The sequence below is a fragment of the Mobula birostris genome, chromosome 22 (genome assembly GCF_030028105.1).
Source record: "Mobula birostris isolate sMobBir1 chromosome 22, sMobBir1.hap1, whole genome shotgun sequence".
Classification (NCBI taxonomy): Eukaryota; Metazoa; Chordata; class Chondrichthyes; order Myliobatiformes; family Myliobatidae; genus Mobula; species Mobula birostris.
Genome location: NC_092391.1, coordinates 27977026 through 27996958, shown reverse-complemented (window position 1 = coordinate 27996958; position 19933 = coordinate 27977026). Strand labels below are relative to the sequence as shown.

Sequence of the window (19933 nt, the reverse complement as noted above, 5' to 3'; positions counted from 1 at the left end):
CTCATTATTGATTGTAACTTTCAGTAATTTTCACTGTGCTGCTGCCTCCAAAATACAGACAAAATTCACAACCCACGTCAGTTATAATAAACCTGATTCGGATCCCGAATTTGTGCTAGGAATGCCTTGATTTAGCTGAATTAATCCGGCAGCTTGTTGCAAAGTTTAAATTTGCCGCTTCAAACTTGACTCCGGCTGGATGGGGGGGGGGGGTGATGAAACAAAGTCTGAAGTTGGAGTCATCTGTTCTCTATCTGTTGTAAAGCCGTCCCCCCGTGCCCAATAAGTGGAGGGGCTGTTTTCTGGGCGGTGTCAGTCCATTGAGTGGGCAGTGAGTGAGGGAGGGGGGGTTGGGGTGGTTCGGGTGGGGAGGGAGGGGGGAAGCTTTCCCTACCCGCCAGATCTCTTTTTGTTGAATTTTTTTTTGCAGAATTGTTCGGCTCCAGGAAACGGTGTGAAGAGGATCAAGGCTTCTGTCAGTCCTGGGAAGGCAGACTGCTGAGAGAAGGGAGAGGCAGCGAGACCTGGGGCTGAGACACCATAAGATAAAAGAAGCAAAACTTGTTATGGCTTCATAGATTTGACCCATCATTGAATTTGACGATTCCCAATTTTGCAATTTCTTGTTTCTTTTGGAACTCAGCCGTTGCCGGGAGCTGCTCAGGATGGATGATCGGAATCGGTGGAGATGGAAGAGGAGATATTGGGACTCTATTCTAACGCTGCAAATTGCTATCCTTTCATTAACAACTTACGCCAGTGCAGGTAAGCGACGGTCTGTCCAGAAAGTTGCGGCTTTTACTCTCAGACCGAGTTGAGGGGTGAGTGGGGGGCGGTAGTACTCGGGAACAGCAAAACGTTGTATTAAAGGAACAGCGTTTTATTCGCAAAACGGCGCCTGGCATCGAGAGTTTGAGACTGACACTGTTGTGTGCTACATTTTCTCTCTCCTCCCTCCGCCGAGCTCCCGAAACGGGAAAACATGAACTTTGTTTAAAGTGAGCGCATTCCTTTCTGAAAAGGGCAGGGGTGTCGGATTCCCCGGGGTCCTTCTGACAGACAAACCCTCCCCGCCTACGCCCGTCACCATTGCACACAGAACTTTTCCGCACTTTATATAGATAAAAGAAGAAATAGAAAACTTTTGACTTGGGCAGTTTGTGCGACGCGCTTCCGGGGAGATAAAAAAGATTCAAACGGCCCCGACCCTTGAGGCGTGCGGCAGCGAGCTGCTTTGAGTTTTTTTGCGGGAGTTCGCTCCACCTAGTGTCAGCCCCCATTCCCTCCATCTTTGAATGAATTCATGAGCAACTTCCAAACCCGATCCCGTCCTGCGACTCCACATGTTGGGTGGGATTTTCTGGGGTCTGTTAACCTTTTTGGGTTGTGGGTGGGTGTGTGTGTGTGTGGGGGGGGGAGCCCGGAAGTGTGGGAAGTGTTTCAGAGAGCCAAGCGAAATGCGAATGTCGGAGCGCTCCGGGGAACGCCGAACTATGAGAACTGAGGGCTTGCTGATCCTTTTGAGAACAGCGAGCAGCGAGTTACTTGGCCTTCCTGGATCAGAGCTGCTGCCCAACTGAAATGTCTTATTTCTGTCGGCGGGGTGCTGAGCTAGTTGTGTCCCATGGGATGGATAACACGTGGGGGGTGGGCATGAAAAGGATTCTCGCACAGTGGGTCGCCGGTTGTGGCCGTTTCGTTGATTCAAACTTCCTTGAACTTTTTTTTATTGTAGTTGTGGACTTGGTGGCTGAGACCCAGTCTTAAGTAAACTAATTTGTCAGTAATCCCGAATCTCATTAGCACAAAGCGATGCCGTAAGACATTGGCGACCATTCGGCCCATCGAGTCTGCTCCGCCATTCCAGCATAGCTGATTTATTATCCCTCTTAACCCCGTTCTCCTGTCTTCTCCCCGTAACCATTGATGCCCCGATTAGTCAGGAACCTAGCAGCCTTCGCTTCGAGTATACACGATGTCACGAGAAAGCTCTTAGCAGTCGCTGCTTGTGTGCAACAGGGTTGTACCGTGAGGGGTGAAGGGGTGGGGGGCAGGAGCTTCCTCATACTGCGCTACGTTCCACTCCCCAGTAAGGTGTACTTGTCAGATTCGTGAAGTGTTCGTCCCCTCGTTCCCGCCGTGGACTGCTGTTCTGTTCTGAGAAACTGGTCCTGCTGCAGTGCCTTGCTAGCTGGTGATGTCACCCCCTCAGCCTGCGAGTGATGGGCACCCATCCTTCCCCGATGCAGATGCACAGTTCCAGAAAATCCTTCTTCCGGCGACTGCTCTGTGCCGGAAGTGAAAAGGGGTTAATAGGTGGCTGGCGGACACCGTCCATGTGCATTTGAAGTGGTGACATTGCAAGTGAAACAGTGGGAATGAGTGACGAGGGAAACAAGGGGGCCAACATGGATAATGAGAGTGAGAGGTTGAACCTGCTTATGGAGGAGTGAAGTGATTGTGCATGAAAAGTGCAAGTGAAAAGGTTAAACAGCACTGGTGGGAATGAAAGGATGAACTGTGGACTGTGAGAAAATAGGAGTCAAAGATATACAGAAGGAGTGAAGGGGTTAATTGTGTGTGGTGAAAGTGAAAAGGTTAAACTTTTGGGTGACAGGAGTGAAGGGGTTAAGCTCCTGATGGCAGGGTTGACAGCTGGACATTTTACTGATGTCAAAGCACCAGGGTTGGGATTTCAAGTCTCTCTTTCCAGTAGCCAGTGAGTACCAGTAATCGTTAATTAATAGGGAAGAATTTAACCTGATTGTCTGTGTCTGGAAGCTACCAGTTAGCTGGTTGCTGTACCCTGTATGGTCACTCTTAAAGTTGCAAACTGAACAGATCCAGCCTAAAATCCATGCATAATCCATCTCCAAATTAGGGAGTTGGTGGTGTAATTTAATTTTGGGAATCTGAGCCTGATGCACAGAATTGTGAACAGAAGACCCTGAAAATGCCTTTTCATCTTGCACCATAATCTCTGGTATTCTTCCCCAAAGGCTCATCTGATTTCTATGTGTTGTCACTCAACTAATTTGCTGTCGCCGGCTCAGATTTCTACGGCTGGAAATAATTCTGACCAACATTAGCAAACAATTCATTATCTAAAGCAATGCACACAAAATGCAGGAGGAACTCGGCAGGTCAGGTAGCATCTACGGAAATGAATAAAACAGTTGATGTTTTGGGCTGAGGCTCTTCTTCAGGACTGAGAAGGAAGGGGGAAGATGCCAGAATTTATTATTTAGCATGGTATTCCAATGGGAACCAACACAGCAACCCTCTGGCATAAGCATTCCTTCAGGATGGAGAAAGCAAAAGTGTGGCTGGGATTTAGTCGGAGACAAAACCAGGACTTGCAACAGTGAGTCAGATGAGGTGTTATGTCATTACTGTACAGGGAGAATCAGACTGTGTGTGAAACAAGTCCGAGAACTCCTCAAACATTGCTCATTTCCAACCATTGACATGGTTAATCAAACTATCTGCTTGCAATGTCTCACCTTTGCTTCCCAAAGGGATAGGACTTATTCACAGCAGGCTCTTATTCTTGTCTCTTTGGTGTAGCCAGAGATCCTCTTCGATAGGTTTTCATCCTGCCCATAACTTGTGGAGATTCCTCCTGAGGATCTATCCAACCCCTTTCCTATTTCTCTTCACTATGTTGTCCCTCGGCCAAATACTCTCCCTGAATGAGCAGAAAGTTCCTCCTATTAAGTATTGAGAAAACTGTCTTCCCTCCTTGTCTTGGAGAGCCAGCCACACTATTTGTACCCTTGGCATTCTACTTTATCCAGTGCTGCATTGTTTCCATCACCAGAGCTGCCTACCTCCTCTTCCACAATATCACCTGGATCCACGCATTTTAACTGCCACTGAAATGGACAACCTGACTTCCATACATCTGAACTTGAGGCTACAATGGTGTCAGCAAAAATCGCCTTCTCTAGTTTGTTCCCCGATCACAGTGATCGCAGCTGATCATCAAGTTTACTTCCCTTATGACTTACCATACGAGCAGAATTAGGCCATTTGGCCCATCAACTGCTTCACCATTCCATCATGGCTGATTTGCTCCACTTTACTGCCCTCTTCCTATAACCTTTGACACCCCTATTAGTCAAGAACCTATTCCCCTCCCACTTGCCCTTCCTATAGCCCTAGATTCCCTTAGTGCCTAAAATCTATTGTCATCATCAGTGGGTTACTCAATACCAGGGCAGAGTATTCTGCTTCTGAAAGAAGGAATTTCTCCCTCTTTTAATCCTAAAAAAATTCTTGGAGTCTAAATCTTTTCGACTTCATGTTCTAGACTTTCTTTCCTGAGGGGCCATCCTCTCAGCACCTGCACGTTAATTCCTCTCACTTCATTCTTTGAAAATACCAGGAATTAATGCCTATGCCACTTAACATCACTTCAGTAAACAAGCTTCAGAATCCAGCCATGAACTTAATGAAGTTTTGCTGCACCCACTCTGAAGGGAACATACACTTTCATGGTCAAGGTGATCACATTTCCATGCATTCATTCCATTCAGGTGTCCATTTTAGGCTTGTAAACTTACAAGAGGACTGGCCTCTCTGACTCCTGTGTTTTTCTGTGCTATCTTTCTGCAGCCTTTCAGACAGAACTCTTTGACGAAATTGGTCCATTCAGATTTCTGCCTGCATTGCTCTGAACTGGCTCTGATCAAATTTACTAATCACACCCTGTGTAATTATGTCAAAGGCAATCTGTTCCTCTTGACCTTTCAATGACCTTTGACTGCACCCTACATCTCTTCCTGATTATCCAGCCAAAATACAACTGGACTTGCCTGCTCAGTTTTTTTTTATCAATTGTAGCCAAAACACTGGTTGCTGTCCCATGGTTGCACCATTACTCCCAAGATTCATTCTTCCTATTTATCGTTTCGTATTGCAGCCATCTGGGTAAATCCTCTCAGTCTCATTACGAATACTGATGACACCTGGCTTTTCCTCCTCGCCAACTATTTTGAGCCCTCTCCCGTTTTCAGGTTCTTTTGCCTGGCATCCAGCATTGGAGGTACGGAAATTTCCTCAGAAGACCATAACATCATCAACAACAGGTCCTCCATTCTACATCCCCAAACTTGTTTCACAATCCACGTGATTATGAATGGTCTCAAATCCACCCCCCTCATCCCAAATCCTCATTCCTTTATTTCCTTAGTGTCTAAAATCTATGGCCCCAGTATCCAACCGTGCATAGTGTGAGGACACAAAGGCCGCAGATACGGGTACCTGGACCAACAAACAGGTACAGGGCTTTGACCCAAAACATGGACCATTCATTTCCTGCCACAGATGCTGCTTGACTCACTCAGTTGAGTAGTTTGTTACTCGTGCGTAACGTGTCTGACCTCCTGAGCCCCGACTGGTGAGCGTCCGGACTGAATGGCCAGGCTGTAGCTCTGTGAATGGCAGAACAGACTGCCACAACACAGAAAATGTGGAAGTACTCAGCAGGTCAGGCAGCATCCGCGGATGGAGAAGCAGCAGTAATATCTTGGGTTGATGATCAATGTATAATAGGCCCGATTTCTTAGCCCTGACTCTGTAACACAGGACTGAACGTAACAATATTTGCACTGAGAAATCCCCGACATCTTGACTGTCCATTTCCCTCTGCAGATAAATTTCTTCAGTAGGTTGTGCTTCAGATTCCAACTACTGCAATCTCTTGTGTCTTCATGATTTTTTTAAAGCTTTAACTCTTTGCTATCGATCTAATAGCAGCCCAGCCTCTTCAGTTCACATTAGATGAGTCAGTTTCCCAAAGGTTTCCTCTGGTTCGATAAGTATGAAACACATTTTCAGGGTCTGCTGGAACACATCTGCCGTCATGTCCATCAAGCAGCAGTTGTTGGGCACTGCAGCATGAAATCAGGATAAAACAGTGGGGACCACTTCGTCGAGCACTTTCGAAACATCCACCACAAGCGGGACTTCCCGGTGGCCAGACGTTTTAATTCCCATTCCCATTCTGACCCGTCAGTCCATGGCCTCCTTTTGTGCCAAGATGAGGCGACCCTCAGAGTGGAAGAGCAACATCTTGTATTCCGTCTGCGTAGTATCCAACCTGATGGCATGAATATTGATTTCTCCTTCTGATAAACAAATTCTCCCCCCCTTCCTTTATTCCCCACTCTGACCTTTTACTTTGCCTCTCCTGGCAATTACTTCTCCCTGGGTCCCCTCCTCCTTCCCTTTCTCTTATAGCCCACTCTCCTTTCCTAATAAGATTTCTTTTTCTTCTCCAACCCTTGACCTTTTCCACCCACCTGATTTCACCTATCACCTTCCAGCTAACCTCTTTCCCTTCCCCCAACGTTTTTATTCTGGCGCCTACCCCTTCGTTTTCAGTGCTGGAGAAGGGTCGCGGCCCGAAACATCAACCATCTATTCATTTCCATAGATGCTGCTTAACCTGCTGAGTTCCTCCAGCATTTTGTGTGTGTGTTCTCTGGACTTCCAGCATCTGCAGACTTCCCAGTGTCTCTGAGCGTTTCATTACCAGTTTAATGTACAACAGATAGGTGCAACGTAACCACTGTTCAATGATTTATATTTTGCTGTCCATGAAGGAGGAGAAGGCCATTCAGCCCTTCAAGCCTGTTCTACCATTCAGTATGATCATGGCCGACCCTCTACCTCTAGTTCTCACTCCACTTTAACGGCTTTCCTTGTATGCCATGTAATTGCTTTGTTTCATCTTACCACCCTAGTTTTGTAGCTAGATTACAGAGTCGCGGAGTGTAGCAGGGTACCGTGGACTCAATGGAAACAGTATTAGGAGTGGCCCAGCTCAGTCATAACCATTCCAAGAAATGTTTTTCTTCTCTCTTCCAGTTCTGACAAAGACTCTTCAACCTGAACTATTACCTCTGTTTCTCTTTCCGCAGATGGTACCTGAATGTTTTAATCATTTCATGCCTTTACTTCTGTGCCGTATAACTGGGCTGTGTGTCCCAGCAATTGCTCTGTATGTGACAGAATTGAGCATGTAGCTACTGATTGCAGGCTGAGGGCCATAGGCCTAAGCTGGTGTAGAATGCGACTGAATTCCAAGCATTGCCGCGACATAAAGTGAGACAGTGACTAATCACAGATCAATGTAGGAAAAAATTCTGTGACCAAGCATTGACTCATTGTAATGTCCCAAATCCAGCTGAGTGTATAACAGGAATGTGTTGTATTGTACTGGAGTAATACATAACCAGAATTATAGTACCAGCTGTGTATAAGAATGCATTAAATGTCCATTATTTTGTGTGTAATAAAGAAACACAATGTCCCATTGTGTGCAATAATGCTCTGTGTCCCAATACTGCCACAGTGTACAAGGACTTACAAGGATGCCACAGATTTACAAGGATGTTGCCTGGATTGGGGAGCATGCCTTGTGAGAATAGGTTGAGTGAACTCGGCCTTTGGAGCGACGGAGGATGAGAGGTGATCTGATAGAGGTGTATAAGACGATGAGAGGCACTGATCATGTGGATAGCCAGAGGCCTTTTCCCAGGGATGGCTAACTTGCGGGGTCATAGTTTTAAGGTGCTTGGAAGCAGGTACAAGGGGGATGTCAGAAGTAAGTTTTTCACACAGAGAGTGGTGGGTGCGTAGAATGCTCTGTCAGCAACGGCGGTGGAAGTGGATACAATAGGGTCTTTTAAGAGATTCTTAGATAGGTACATGGAGCTTAGAAAAATAGAGGGCTATTCAGGAGGGAAATTTTAGGTAGTTTTTGGAGTAGTTTACTTGGTCGGGACAACATTGTGGGTCAAAGAGCCTGTAATGTGCTGTAGATTTCTATGTTCTATGTATAACATATATATACTGTAATACAATTAGTAGAGACGCAGATACAGCCATGATTTTGGGTGCCCTCTGTGAGAAGTTTGTGTGTTCTCGCTGTGATAATGTGCGTTTCCTCTTGGCTCCCTGATTTCCTTCCACACCCCAAAGATTGCTGTAAATTGCTCTCTAGTATAGTTAACGCAGAAGGATAGTCTGCCAAGTGGTTAAGGTGTTCGTCTAGTGATTGAAGGTCACTAGTTCGAGCCTTGGCTGAGGCAGCGTGTGTGTCCTTGAGCAAGGCACTTAACCACAGATTGCTGTGCGACGACACCGGTGCTAAGCTGTATGGGTCCTAATGCCCTTCCCTTGGACAACATCGGTGTCGTGGAGAGGGGAGACTTGCAGCATGGGCAACTGCCGGTCTTCCATACAACCTTGCCCAGGCCCGCGCCCTGGAAACCTCCCAAGGCGCAAATCCATGGTCTCATGAGACTAACGGATGCCTATAAGAAGGATAGTCAGTGTTTGTTTTTGCCCTTTATCTCTCCATGAGTCTACGAATGAGTGTCCCGCTCCTCCGCGCTACTGATTCTTACATGCTGCAGAGAATGAGACCGTTCAGCCTGTTGAATCCATGCCGGCTCTCAGATCAGCCTCTCACCTACTTCCACATAAAGGGTAATTTTGTAGTAGCTAGTAAACCTATCCGTTTGTGGGATGTAGGAGGAAACTGGAGCTCTGGGGAATCCATGGAGGAGACGCAAACACTGTGCAGTTAGCATCAGAGGACACAGTGCTAGGTGCTGGGTTAATGGAGATGTGAGGAAGCACAGTTCAATGACTTTTATTTTGGTGTCCGTGAAGGAGGAGATGGCCTACTCTGCCATTCAATATGATCATGGCCGACCCTCTATCACAGTGCCATTTTCCTGTCCTCTTCCCAATTGTCCTAGATGTCCTTTGCACTTAGAAATCTAGCTACTCCATCTGGAACATAATTGGTGACCAGGTCTTCAAAGCCTTTCGTTAAAGAATTCCAAAGGTTCATTATCTTCTGAGAGTAGGAGTTTCTCATCACCTCAGTCCTAAGTGCCTTGCCCTCTATCCTGCGATAGTGACTCCTGGTTCTAAACAAACTACCCCCCTCCCCCACCCACACCCACCACAGCCAGGGAAAACATCCTCTCTCTACCCAGCCTGTCAAGTCCACAGAGTTTTGTGTGTTTCAATGAGCTCTCCTTGTTCTAAGCTCTAATGCGTACAGGCGGGGTTTACCCGGTCTATTCTGCCAGGAATTAGTACTCCACCCAGTACTCCATAAGTGTCCTCACCAAGACCCTGTGTAACTGTAGTAAGAGATTCTTGCTCTTGTACTCACCATTTCGAGCAGTACAGGCCAATGGAGGGGAAACAGCAATGGCCAGCAATGGAAAAGGCTACAGAAAATGGTTGTTACAGTCCAGTCCATCATAGGCAAAGTCCTCCCTACTAATGAGTACTGCCACACAAAGGCATCATCCATCATCAAAGACCCCACCATCTAGATCATGCCCTCTTCTAGCCAGTGCCATTGGGCAGCAGTACAGAAGCCTTCAGACCGCGCCACCGGGTTCAGGAACAGTTATTACCCTACAACCATCAGGCTGCTTAACTGCCATGGATAACTTCATTCTCCAAAACTCTGAATGGATTCTACAACCTCCAAACTCACTTTCAAGGACTCTTTACAACTCACGTTCTCAGTATTATTTTTGTTTCTATAGTTTCTCTTCTTTTGTATACTGGTTGTTTTGTCCGTCTTTGTTTATGTACAGTTTTTCAAAAAATCTATTGCATTTTTTCCTGTAAAAATGTCTGCAAGAAAATGAATCTCAAAATAATAGATGTTAACATATATGTCCAGTACTTTGATAATAAATTTATTTTGAATTATGAATATACTTAACTAGCTCTTCTATTTTCTTCTTTGACTAATTTCTTCTCAACTACTTGCTACACCTTCTCTAGAAGGTAGCCCCTTCTCCAGAAGGTTGCCCCTTCTCCAGCCCTTTAACTTTTTCACCAATCAACTTCCCAGCTCTTTACTTCACCCTTCCTCCTCTCCTGGTTTCACCTATCTCCTACCACCTTGTACTTCTTCTCCCCACCGCCGCCACCCCCAGCTCCTTGCTCAGACTTCACACCTTTTTTTTCCAGGCCTGAAGAAGGGTCTCGGCCCGAAACGTCAACTGGTTACTCTTTTCCACAGATGCTGCCTGGCCTGCTGAGTTCCTCCAGCATTTTGTGTGTGTTTCTTGCTACACCTGCATGCTTGCTTTCAGTGTCTAGTGCACACAGACATTCTGGTCCCGTTGTGTGTAATGGTTCCTAATCTATTACCAATTAAATACATTCTGCTTTCCCTACCAAGGGGGTATCTATACGTGTATCCACATTATGTTGCAAATGCCATGTGTTTTCCCACTGTGGAAGCTGCCTCGAGGCCTCACAATCCCAATCAGTTCCATATCGCTAGCAAACTTAAATATTATATTTTGTTCACTATCTAGATCATTGGTAAACATTGTGAAAAGGTGATAATGCATAAAAGGAATGACTGTTCCAACAGAGAAGCAATGCATGGCAAGTTCATTGTTCCAGCACTGGATCAATGCAGAACAGGATAGCAATGTCCCAGCACTGGTTCACTGTCTAACAAGAATTTTCCAAGGACAGGCTCAGGATGCTGCATTCCAAAATTTGCAGTTAACTTTGCTGTGTTTTCCAGTGTTGGCTCAATGTGTAACTGAATTGAGCATTCCAACACTGGTTCTGTCTATAACAGAACTGAATGTCCCAGCACTGGTGCAGTGTTTAATGGGACTAAGTATCCCACCACTTGGTTCTTTTTATAACAGTGTTGAGTGCTCCAGCATTGGTACTATGCTGCAGGACCAGGCATCCCATTACTGACTCAGTGTATTATGCTACTGGGTGTCCTATCACTGACTTGATGGAAAACAGGACAGTATGTCCCAGCATTGGTTTAACGTAAAACAGAATGGTGTCCCTCAGCACTGGCTTATTGTACAACAGGACCAGCAAATCAGTATTAAAAGTTCCAACACTTCACAGAGTAAAACAGTAATTCTCAGCACTGGCTCAGCATGTGAACAATATCTTCAGCAGCGCATATCAGCTGTGAGTGCCCATGCACAATTCTGGGTACAACAGATCTTTGTGCCTGAAGACTGGCTCAACTTGGGAGAGACTGCTCCCGGCAACTGCATCTTGTAAAACAGGGTTGGCTTATTGCATAACAGGACAGATTGCCTCAGAACTCACTCTATATGTCTTAGTATTGGCCCCCTGCTCAGGGTACTTGGGCACAAACTTAGTCTACCGTCAGTGATTCGGTCTAGTACTGACATGCGCATACCCGATCTATTTCTCTTCACTGCTGACCGAATGACTTGGCATGTAGCAGGTCTCTCTGACTGTGCTCAGGCTCCAATATACAGTTTGATTCGTTGTCTCAGCACTGGCTTGGTAAAGAACAAGATGGTTTTTTGAGCACCAGACTGTTTATCAGGTTTTTGAGAGTTCAGCACTGACTAAGCACACAGCAGACTGCCTCCCAGCAGTCATTTGGTGTACAAGTGGACGGTGCCTGAGCCCAGGTTTAATTTTGACTTCCTTTCTCTAAAAGTAAAGTGCAGTACTGTCACTGCCTCGGAACTTTGTGCTAGGGCACATTCACTTCGATGCAGAGTTGGATGTGAGCATTCTGCTTGCAGGCCATTCCCATTATGTGGAATGTTTTCTACTTTCGACCTGAGCTTGAGATAGAGGTTTGGGAGTCTGCTGAAGCAACACACGCAAAATGCTGGAGGAACACAGCAGGTCAGGCAGCATCTATGGAAATGAATTAACAGTCAACCTCTCGGGCCGAGACCCTTCTTCAAGACCAAAAAGGAAGGGGGAAGATGCCAGAATAAAAAGGGTGGAAGGGGGAATGGGAAGGAGGACAGCTAAGGTGATAGTTGAAGCCAGGTGGGTGGAAAGATAAAGGCTGGAGAGGAAGGAATCTGATAGGTCAGGACAGTGGACCATAGGAGGAAGGAGGGGGTGATAAGCGTGAGAGGCCAGAGTGGGGAATAGAAGAGGAGGAGAGGGGGAGGGAATTTTTTTTATCAGAAAGAGAGAAATCCGTATTCATGCCATCAGGTTGGAGGCTGCCCAGATGGAATATAAGGATTTGCTCCTCAGCCCTGAGGGTGACCTCATCTTGGCACCAGAGGAGGCTGTGGACTAACATGTCAGAATGGGAATGGGAATTGGAATTAAAATGCTCGGCCACTGGGGATTTCCGATTTTGGCCGATGGAACAGAGGTGCTCGATGAAGCAGTGCTCCGACTTAGAATGGGTCTCACCAATGTGGGGGAGCACCAGGCATAATAAAGAACTAAATGCCAGATATTGTGAAGCCATCATATCTTTTTCTTAGAGCGGGGGAAGGGAGAGGAAACTCCATTTACCAATACCCACACTCATGACAGAGGGTAGAAATATAAATCATTGTTCTGCCTCTACTCCCCTCCAACTTTGCTGGTTTCTCAGACCTGTGTGCAAGTTGTTCTAACTAACTTTCCTCGTAATCAGCATCACATCTCCTCTGTGCTGTCGCCCTTCCCTGTATCGTGAGTGCTGATGGTTGTATCCACTGCTAACTGAGCCCATTTTTTTTCATTCAACTATAAATGCAATCAAGGCTCCCGAAGTCCTTGTTCACTCTTCTGTCCACAGCTTCTTGCTCCCTGTTTGAACTTCACAACCTAGCCCTCTTGGTTCCTAATTCCCTGTTCAATGGGCAGTCTTGACATGTTGCATAGGCTTTAGTTGAACGTGTGTAGAAAAAGGTCAACTGTCAGTAATGGTTGAGTGCTGGTACTGCAGGGTGCAGTGTTGTGTTAGACACTGAATGTGTGAGTGTGATGCTGGGATGGACCTGACAGCAAAAGTTCACCGGTCCAATTCCTGGCATGTTGGGAAGAGAGATTTGAATGAATGGGTATGTATTTGCCTGAGTTTGGAAGAATGAGAAGGGGCCTGGCTGTGAAATCCTGCCAGGCTGAATGGACGAGCTCCAGGAAAGATGTTTGTGATGGTGGAGAGGTTCAGCACCAGGGGTCTTCTTCTTTCTTCTTCTGCTGTCCATCGATTTCGATGTTGACTGAGGCCTGGGCAAAGTTGTATGGAGGACCGGCAGTTGCCCATGCTGCAAGTCTCCCCTCTCCACGCCACCAATGTTGTCCAAGAGAAGGGCACTAGGACCCAGAGTGCTTAGTACCGGTGTCATCGCAGAGCAATGTGTGGTTAAATGCCTTGCTCAAGGACACAACATGCTGTCTCAGCTGAGGCTCGAAGTAGCAACCTTCAGATCACTAGACCGACGCCTTAACCACTTGGCCACACGCCAACACTAGGGGTCACAGCCTATGGATATGGGAGTGGGGGTCATCTGCGATTGAGATAAAGAGACTTTTCTTTATGTAGAGAGCGGTGAACCTGTGGAATTCTATACCACAGAAGGCACTTGAGGCCAAATCATTCCATGTATTGAAGGAGTTACATGTAATTCTCATAACTAAAAGATTACGAGGTATAGATAAGAGGGAATGAATTTAGACAATCAGCCCTGATCATATTTAATGGCAGAGCAGGCTTAGAAGACTAAATGGTCTCCTCTTGCTCCTAATTTCTGTTTCTGCCATTGTGATTGACACTGAATGTGTCTGAGTTATAGTGTTAAGATGGATCACTGTGCATTGACTTGGTGCCTTTGGTATGCTACCACTTCACAGGAGGTTGGGAGGCCTGGCAAAGCAGCCAGCCCGCTCAGACCTTAGCCCAGTTCAAAGACCAGCTTTGTTTTCTTTTCCAAGAGCTGTGTGCTAACTTGTCTTGGCAGAGCTGCGACCCCCTCACCTATCTCCCTCGTGCCAACCAGACAAGGCAGTATTCCAGCTCTCAGGAATTATGTTTGAGTGACAGGGCTTCCAGCTCTGCCTGATGTAAGTTTTACTTGATGTTGAGGTTGATGTGGTTGGAATTCTGTGAAGTAAGTTTCCAATTTTGACTGACTCAGGGTGTGAGTGCTTCTTGTTACGCTGCCTGTGCTGTAAAGTACACGAGAAGCCATAGAAGAATTATTGGAGAGGGAACTAAATGATAAATGCCACCTCTGTCCATGGCTCAGGATATTTCTTCCTGAACATCCTCCCTCTGCTGTCCGATATACCAGGCTGCAATATTCATCAGAGGAGTCAAGAAAAGGTCATTCCCTTTTTGGAGGTGCAGAGAAAAGGGAGGCCAGATGGTGTGACTCTGCTTCAGGAATGGAAGAACATCGTCTCTGTGAGACTTAGTGGCAAAGTCATCAAAATCTTGCATTCATGCAGTTGTTTGAATGAACTAAATTTCCTCAGGACATTACATGTGAGTCAAGTGAGGAAAGAGAAATGACACTGACTCAGTTTGAACACTTGATCAAGATGCTAGGTTTTTGGAGGAGATCAATGAAAGGGAAGGGTGGAGCGGTGGAGAGTTTTAAGGAGGGAAATTCAGAACTTTAGCCCTAAGCAGCTGAAGACTTGACCTCCAATATCAAACAATTCAAAACAAGAGACCAGAATTGGAGCAACACGAACACCCTGGGGGAGTTGAGGGTGTTTATAGAACTGGCAAGGGACTAAGTGATGGGGGAATTTGATGGAAAATTTAAGATTAAAGTGTTGTCCAACTGAGAGTCAGCTTAGTTCAGAACAAGACTGATAGGTCAACAGCAGTTGGTGTGAGTTGGGTTTTAGAAAATAGAGTTTTGGATGAATGGACATTGATTGCTTTACTGATGAGAAGGGCACCGACCGGGATTAATGTTGTGCCAGGATAAATAAACTAATTTTCAAACACTGCTTCCTGAAGATTGCGCCTTGCCGAACATTGGATAAGACATTAAGAGATAGGAGCAGAACTAGGCCATTCGACCCATCGAGTCTGCTGCGCCATTCCATCATGGCTGATATATTATCCCCCTGAACCCCATTCTCCAGCCTTCTCCCCATAACCCTGACGAATCAGGAACCTATCAACCTCTGCGTTAAATATACTCAACTGCTGTCCATGGAAATAAATTCCACAGATTCACCACTCCCTGGCCAAAGAAATTCCTCCTCATCTCTGACCTAAGTGGATGTCTCTCTATCCTAAGGCTGTGCCCTCTGGTCCTAGACTCTCTCACTATAGGAAATATCCTCTCAGCCTTTTCAATATTTGATAGATTTCAATAAGATCCTGCTTCATTCTTCTAAACTCCAGCGAGTACAGGCCCAGAGCCATCAAACACTCCTCATACATTAACCCTTCCATTCCCGGAATCATTCTCGTGAACCTTCTCTGGACCCTCTCCAATGCCAGCACATCTTTTCTTTGATAAGAAGCCCAAAACTGCTCAAATACTCCAACTGCAGTCTGACCAATGCCTTAAAAAGTCACAGCATCGTATCCCTGCTCTTATGTTCTAATCCTCTCGAAATGAATGCTAACATTGCACTTGCTTTCCTTACCATTCACTCAGCCTGGGGAATCCTGCACAAGGACTCTCAAGTACCTTTGCACACTGAAATTTGAATTTTCTCCCTGTTTAGAAAATGGTCTATGCTTTTATTCCTTCTGCCAAAATACATGCCCTCACACTTCCCTAAATTATATTCCATCTGCCACTTCTTTGTCCATTCTCCCCATCTGTCCAAGTCCCTCCATAGACTCCTTGCTTCCTCTACACTACCTGCCCCTCCAGTATCTTTGTATCTTCCTCTACACCTCTTGCCCCTCCAGTGTCTTTGTATCATTTGTAAACAAAACTAACAATGGATATATAACGTGAAAAGAAGCAGTTCCAATACCAATCCCTACAGAGCACAGCCAACCAGAACAGCTCCACTTTGTTCCCACTATTTGCCTCAAGCCAGCCAGCTAAACTTCTATCCATGCTAGTATCTTTCCTTAATACCTCTTACATTATTAAGCAGTCTTATGTCCAGCATCTTATCAAAGGCCTCCTGAAAATCCAAGTAAAAATCATCCACTGATTCTCCTTTGTCTATTCTGACTACTATTTCCTCAAAGAATTCCAGAAGATTTGTTAAGCAAGATTTCCCCTCATGCAAACTATGCTACTTCATCATGTGTCTTCAAGTACCTTGAAACCTCATCCTTCTCCAGCATCTTGCCAACCACTAGTCAGACTAGCTGGCCTATAATTTCCTTTCTGCTGCCTCCCTCCCTTCTTAAAAAGTGGAGTGACATTTGGAATTTTCTATTCCTCAGGAACCATTCCAGGATCTAGTAATTCTTGAAAGATCATTACTAATGCCTCAGCTACCTCTTTCAGAACTCTGGGGTGTAGTCCATCTGGTCCAGGTGACTTATATACAAGACCTACTCAAAATGCTAGAGGAACTCAGCAGGCCAGGCAGCATCTATGGAAAAGAGTAAACTGTGGATGCTTTGGGCGATGACTCTTCATCAGGACTAGAGAAAAAAAGATGAAGACTCAGAGTTAGAAGGTGAGGGAGAGGAAGAAGGAACACAAGGTGATAGGTGAAACTGGGAGACAGGGTGGGATGAAGTAAAGAGCTGGGAAGTTGATTGGTGAAAGAGATACAGGGCTGGAGAAAGGCAATCTGGTAGGAGAAGACAGAAGGCCATGGAAGGAAGAAAAGGGGGAGGAGCACAGAAGGAGGTGATGGGCAGGTAAGGAGATAAGGTGAGAGAGGGAGACGGGAAGGGAGAAAGGTGAAAGGTAGGGCATTATCTCGAATGCCCCTCTTCACCATTTCCCATTCCCAAAACCATGAGACTTTCCAGCTTCCCAAGCGCCTTCTCCTTTGTAATAGCAACCACACTTACTTCTTCCCCCTGACACTTCTGACTACTTCTGGTATACTGCTAGTGTCTTCCACAGAATACTTATTAAGTTTGGCTCTTATTTCTTTGTCCCCCCATTACTAGCCTTCCCCCCAGCATCAGTTTCCAGCATTCCATAAACCAGTCTCACCTCTCTTTTACTCTTTATATATCTGAAAAGCTATTGGTATCCTCTCTTATATTATTGGCTAGCTTACCTTCATATTTCATCTTTTCTCTCCTTATGTTTTTTTAATTGCCTTCTCTTGGCTATCAAAAGCTTCCCAATTCTCTAATTTTCCACTAATTTTTTGTATCATATGCCCTCATTTTTGCTTTTATGCTGTCCTTAACTTCCCTTGTCAGCCACAGTTGCCTCATCCTCCCTTTAGAGTATCTCTTCATCTTTTGGATTTATCTATCCTGTGCCTCCTGAATTCCCCTCAGAAACTCCAGTCACTGCTGTTCTGTCATCATCCCGGCTAGTGACCCCTCCATTCAAGCCAGCTCCTCTCTCATGCCCCTGTAATTGTCTTTACTCCACTGTAATACTGATACATCTCTCTCAAACTGCAAAGTGAATGCTATCATATTATGATCACTGCCTCCTAAAGGTTCGTTTACCTTAAGCTCCCTAATCAAATATGGTTCATTACACAACACCCAGTCCAGAATTGCCTTCTCCCTCGTGGGCTCAACCACAAGCTGCTCCAAGTAGCTACCTTGTAGGCATTCCATAAAATCCCTCTCTTGGGATCCAGCACCAACTTGATTTTCCCCATCTTTCTGCATGTTGAAATCCCTCATAACATTGTCCTTATTACATGCCTTTTCTTTCTCCCATTGTAATTTGTATCCCACATCCTGGCTACCATTAGGGGGCCTATATCTAATACCCATCAGGGTCCTTTTACCCTTGCAGTTTCTTAACTCTACCCAGAAGGATTCTACATCTTCTGATTCTACGTCACCACTTTCTAAGGATTTGATTTCATTTTTTTTACCAACAGAGTCATCCCACCCCCTCTGCCTACCTGCCCGCCCTTTTGATACAATGTGTATCCTTGGATGTTAAGCTCCCAATTATGATCTTCTTTCAACTACAACTCAGTAATGCCCAGAAGACCGTATATGCCAATCTTTAACTGTGATACAAGATCATCTAACTTATTCAAATATAACTCCTTAAGTCCTGCATCCATCACCCTTTCCGATTTTGCCTCCATGTTACACTTTAACTCATCCCACTAACTGCAATTTTGCCCTATCATCTGCCTGTCTTTCCTCACAGTCCCTCTATGCAATGCATCTACTTGTATAACAACTGTCCCAACCTCAGCCCTATCACTCCATTCCCATTCCCCTGCTAAATTAGTTTAAACCCTCCCCGACAGCTCTAGCAAACTTGCCCGTAAGGAAAATGGTCTCCCTTGGATTAAGGTGTAACCCGTCCTTTCTGTACAGATTATACCTTTGCCCAACGCCGGCCCCCTAGGCCTCAGTCGACATAGTAGTAGTAGAAGAGATCCCAATGATCCAGAAATCTGAAACCCTTGTTCCCTACACCACTTCCTTTGCCCCTCATTCATCTGTACTATCGTCCTATTCCAGCCCTGACTAGCATGTAGCACTGGGAATAATCCAGAGGTTACTACCTTAGAGGTCTTTCTGTTCAGCCTCTTCTCTATATACCTATACTCACTGCACAGGACCTCTTCCTCCTTTCTTCCTATGTCATTGGTGCTAATGTGCTCCATGACCCTTGGCTGCTCACCCTCCCTCTTGAGAATCTTCTGTAGCCTAAGACATCCTGGACCTTGGCGCCTGGGAGGCAACACACTGTCCTGGCATCTCTATCGCAGCAACAGTCTTCTGTCCATCCCCCATCTATCGAGTCTCCTAGCACTGTTGCTCTGCCTGACTTTACCCTTCCCTGCTGAACCTCAGAGCCACTGGCCTGGCTGCCGCTGCTGTGCCCTGATAGATCACCCTCCAGCAATATCCTAAGGGGTATACTTGTTGCTGAAGGGAATGGCCACAGGAGAACCTTGCACTAACTGCTCACTCCCCTTACTCCTCCTGGTAGTTACCCATCTACTAGCTGAAGCTTGTGATCTCTTAAAGGTCTCATCAGGGCAGCTTCCCAGATGATTCTGAGTACATTCAGCTCCAGCTCCAGTTCCTTGACCATGTCAGTCAAGAGCTGAGGTTAGATGTACTTTCCCTAGATGTAGTCATCAGGGAGACTGTCAGGCACACTGAAGTCCCACATCTCCCAGGAGCTTTCCACTACCATCCTTTCTACACTTGTTATACCTCTAAGTTCTCAAGCTTGAGTTCTAGTCTGCGCCTGTTGTCACCGAAGTCTGTCGAGCCAAGGAGTGTCCACTCTAACACTGGCCCACTCCAACAACGGCCGCTCTGCTTACACCTTGTTTCTTTTTGTTGGCCCCTGCCAAGCGCCTAAGAGACTGTCACAATTGCAGGCTGCTGTAAAGTTCCAAAAGTCTCTGAGCTCTTTTTAAACCTTGCACTGTCTCACTAACAAAGATTTTATGATGATAAGTTCCAAAAGTCCCCGAACTTTTTTTAAATCTCATGCTCCCTCTCCAGCAAATGGATTCCATGTTGATTGCAGCATCCCAAAACACTTTACTGATCATTAGTGCACAAAATAGATTCAGATTTGGTTTAATAAGAAAACCTCACTGTTCTTTCCAAAGATATGAGCTGTAATACATGCTAAATAGTAATATGCCAGTTCGGCTTGGGCATGGAAGTAAAAGATTATGTGGTATTCCCTATTAGTCAATGACGATATTGCTTTATTATTGAGAGTGCATATCCTGGAAGTCTTTTCAAATACTTAGAAGCAATGAGGGTGTTTTCACTTTGCTTGGTGTATACCATATTCCTGGTTACAGTTAACAAGAGATAGAGGAACTGATATGTCGGCAGGGATCAGAGAGGTCCTTTAAAAGTAGGGCTACAGTACTATGGGATTTTAATTTCCTTAGGCTCCCCTTAAGGTAAAAGGCTCGGAGGACGTGGAAATTTTGAGCTGTGTTCAGGGGAGTTTTTGACACAATAGATCAACAAGACAAAGAGGTTATCTCGGGAATGGAGCTTATCTTGGGAATGGCACTGGTCAAATGGAAGGAGTAT

At 45.6% G+C, this 19933-nt stretch overlaps 1 protein-coding gene across 2 annotated transcripts in view; it reads left to right on the top strand.

Moving 5' to 3' along the window:
* The first annotated feature begins 377 nt into the window (after nucleotides 1-377).
* Nucleotides 378-19933, top strand: part of col5a1 (procollagen, type V, alpha 1) — a 295086-nt gene continuing 275530 nt past the window's right edge. For both annotated transcript variants that reach the window (XM_072240466.1, XM_072240467.1), the window contains exon 1: nucleotides 378-765. In XM_072240466.1, coding sequence (XP_072096567.1) covers nucleotides 666-765 — 100 coding nt within the window. In that variant the 5' untranslated portion in view covers nucleotides 378-665. The remainder of the gene's footprint in view (nucleotides 766-19933) is intronic.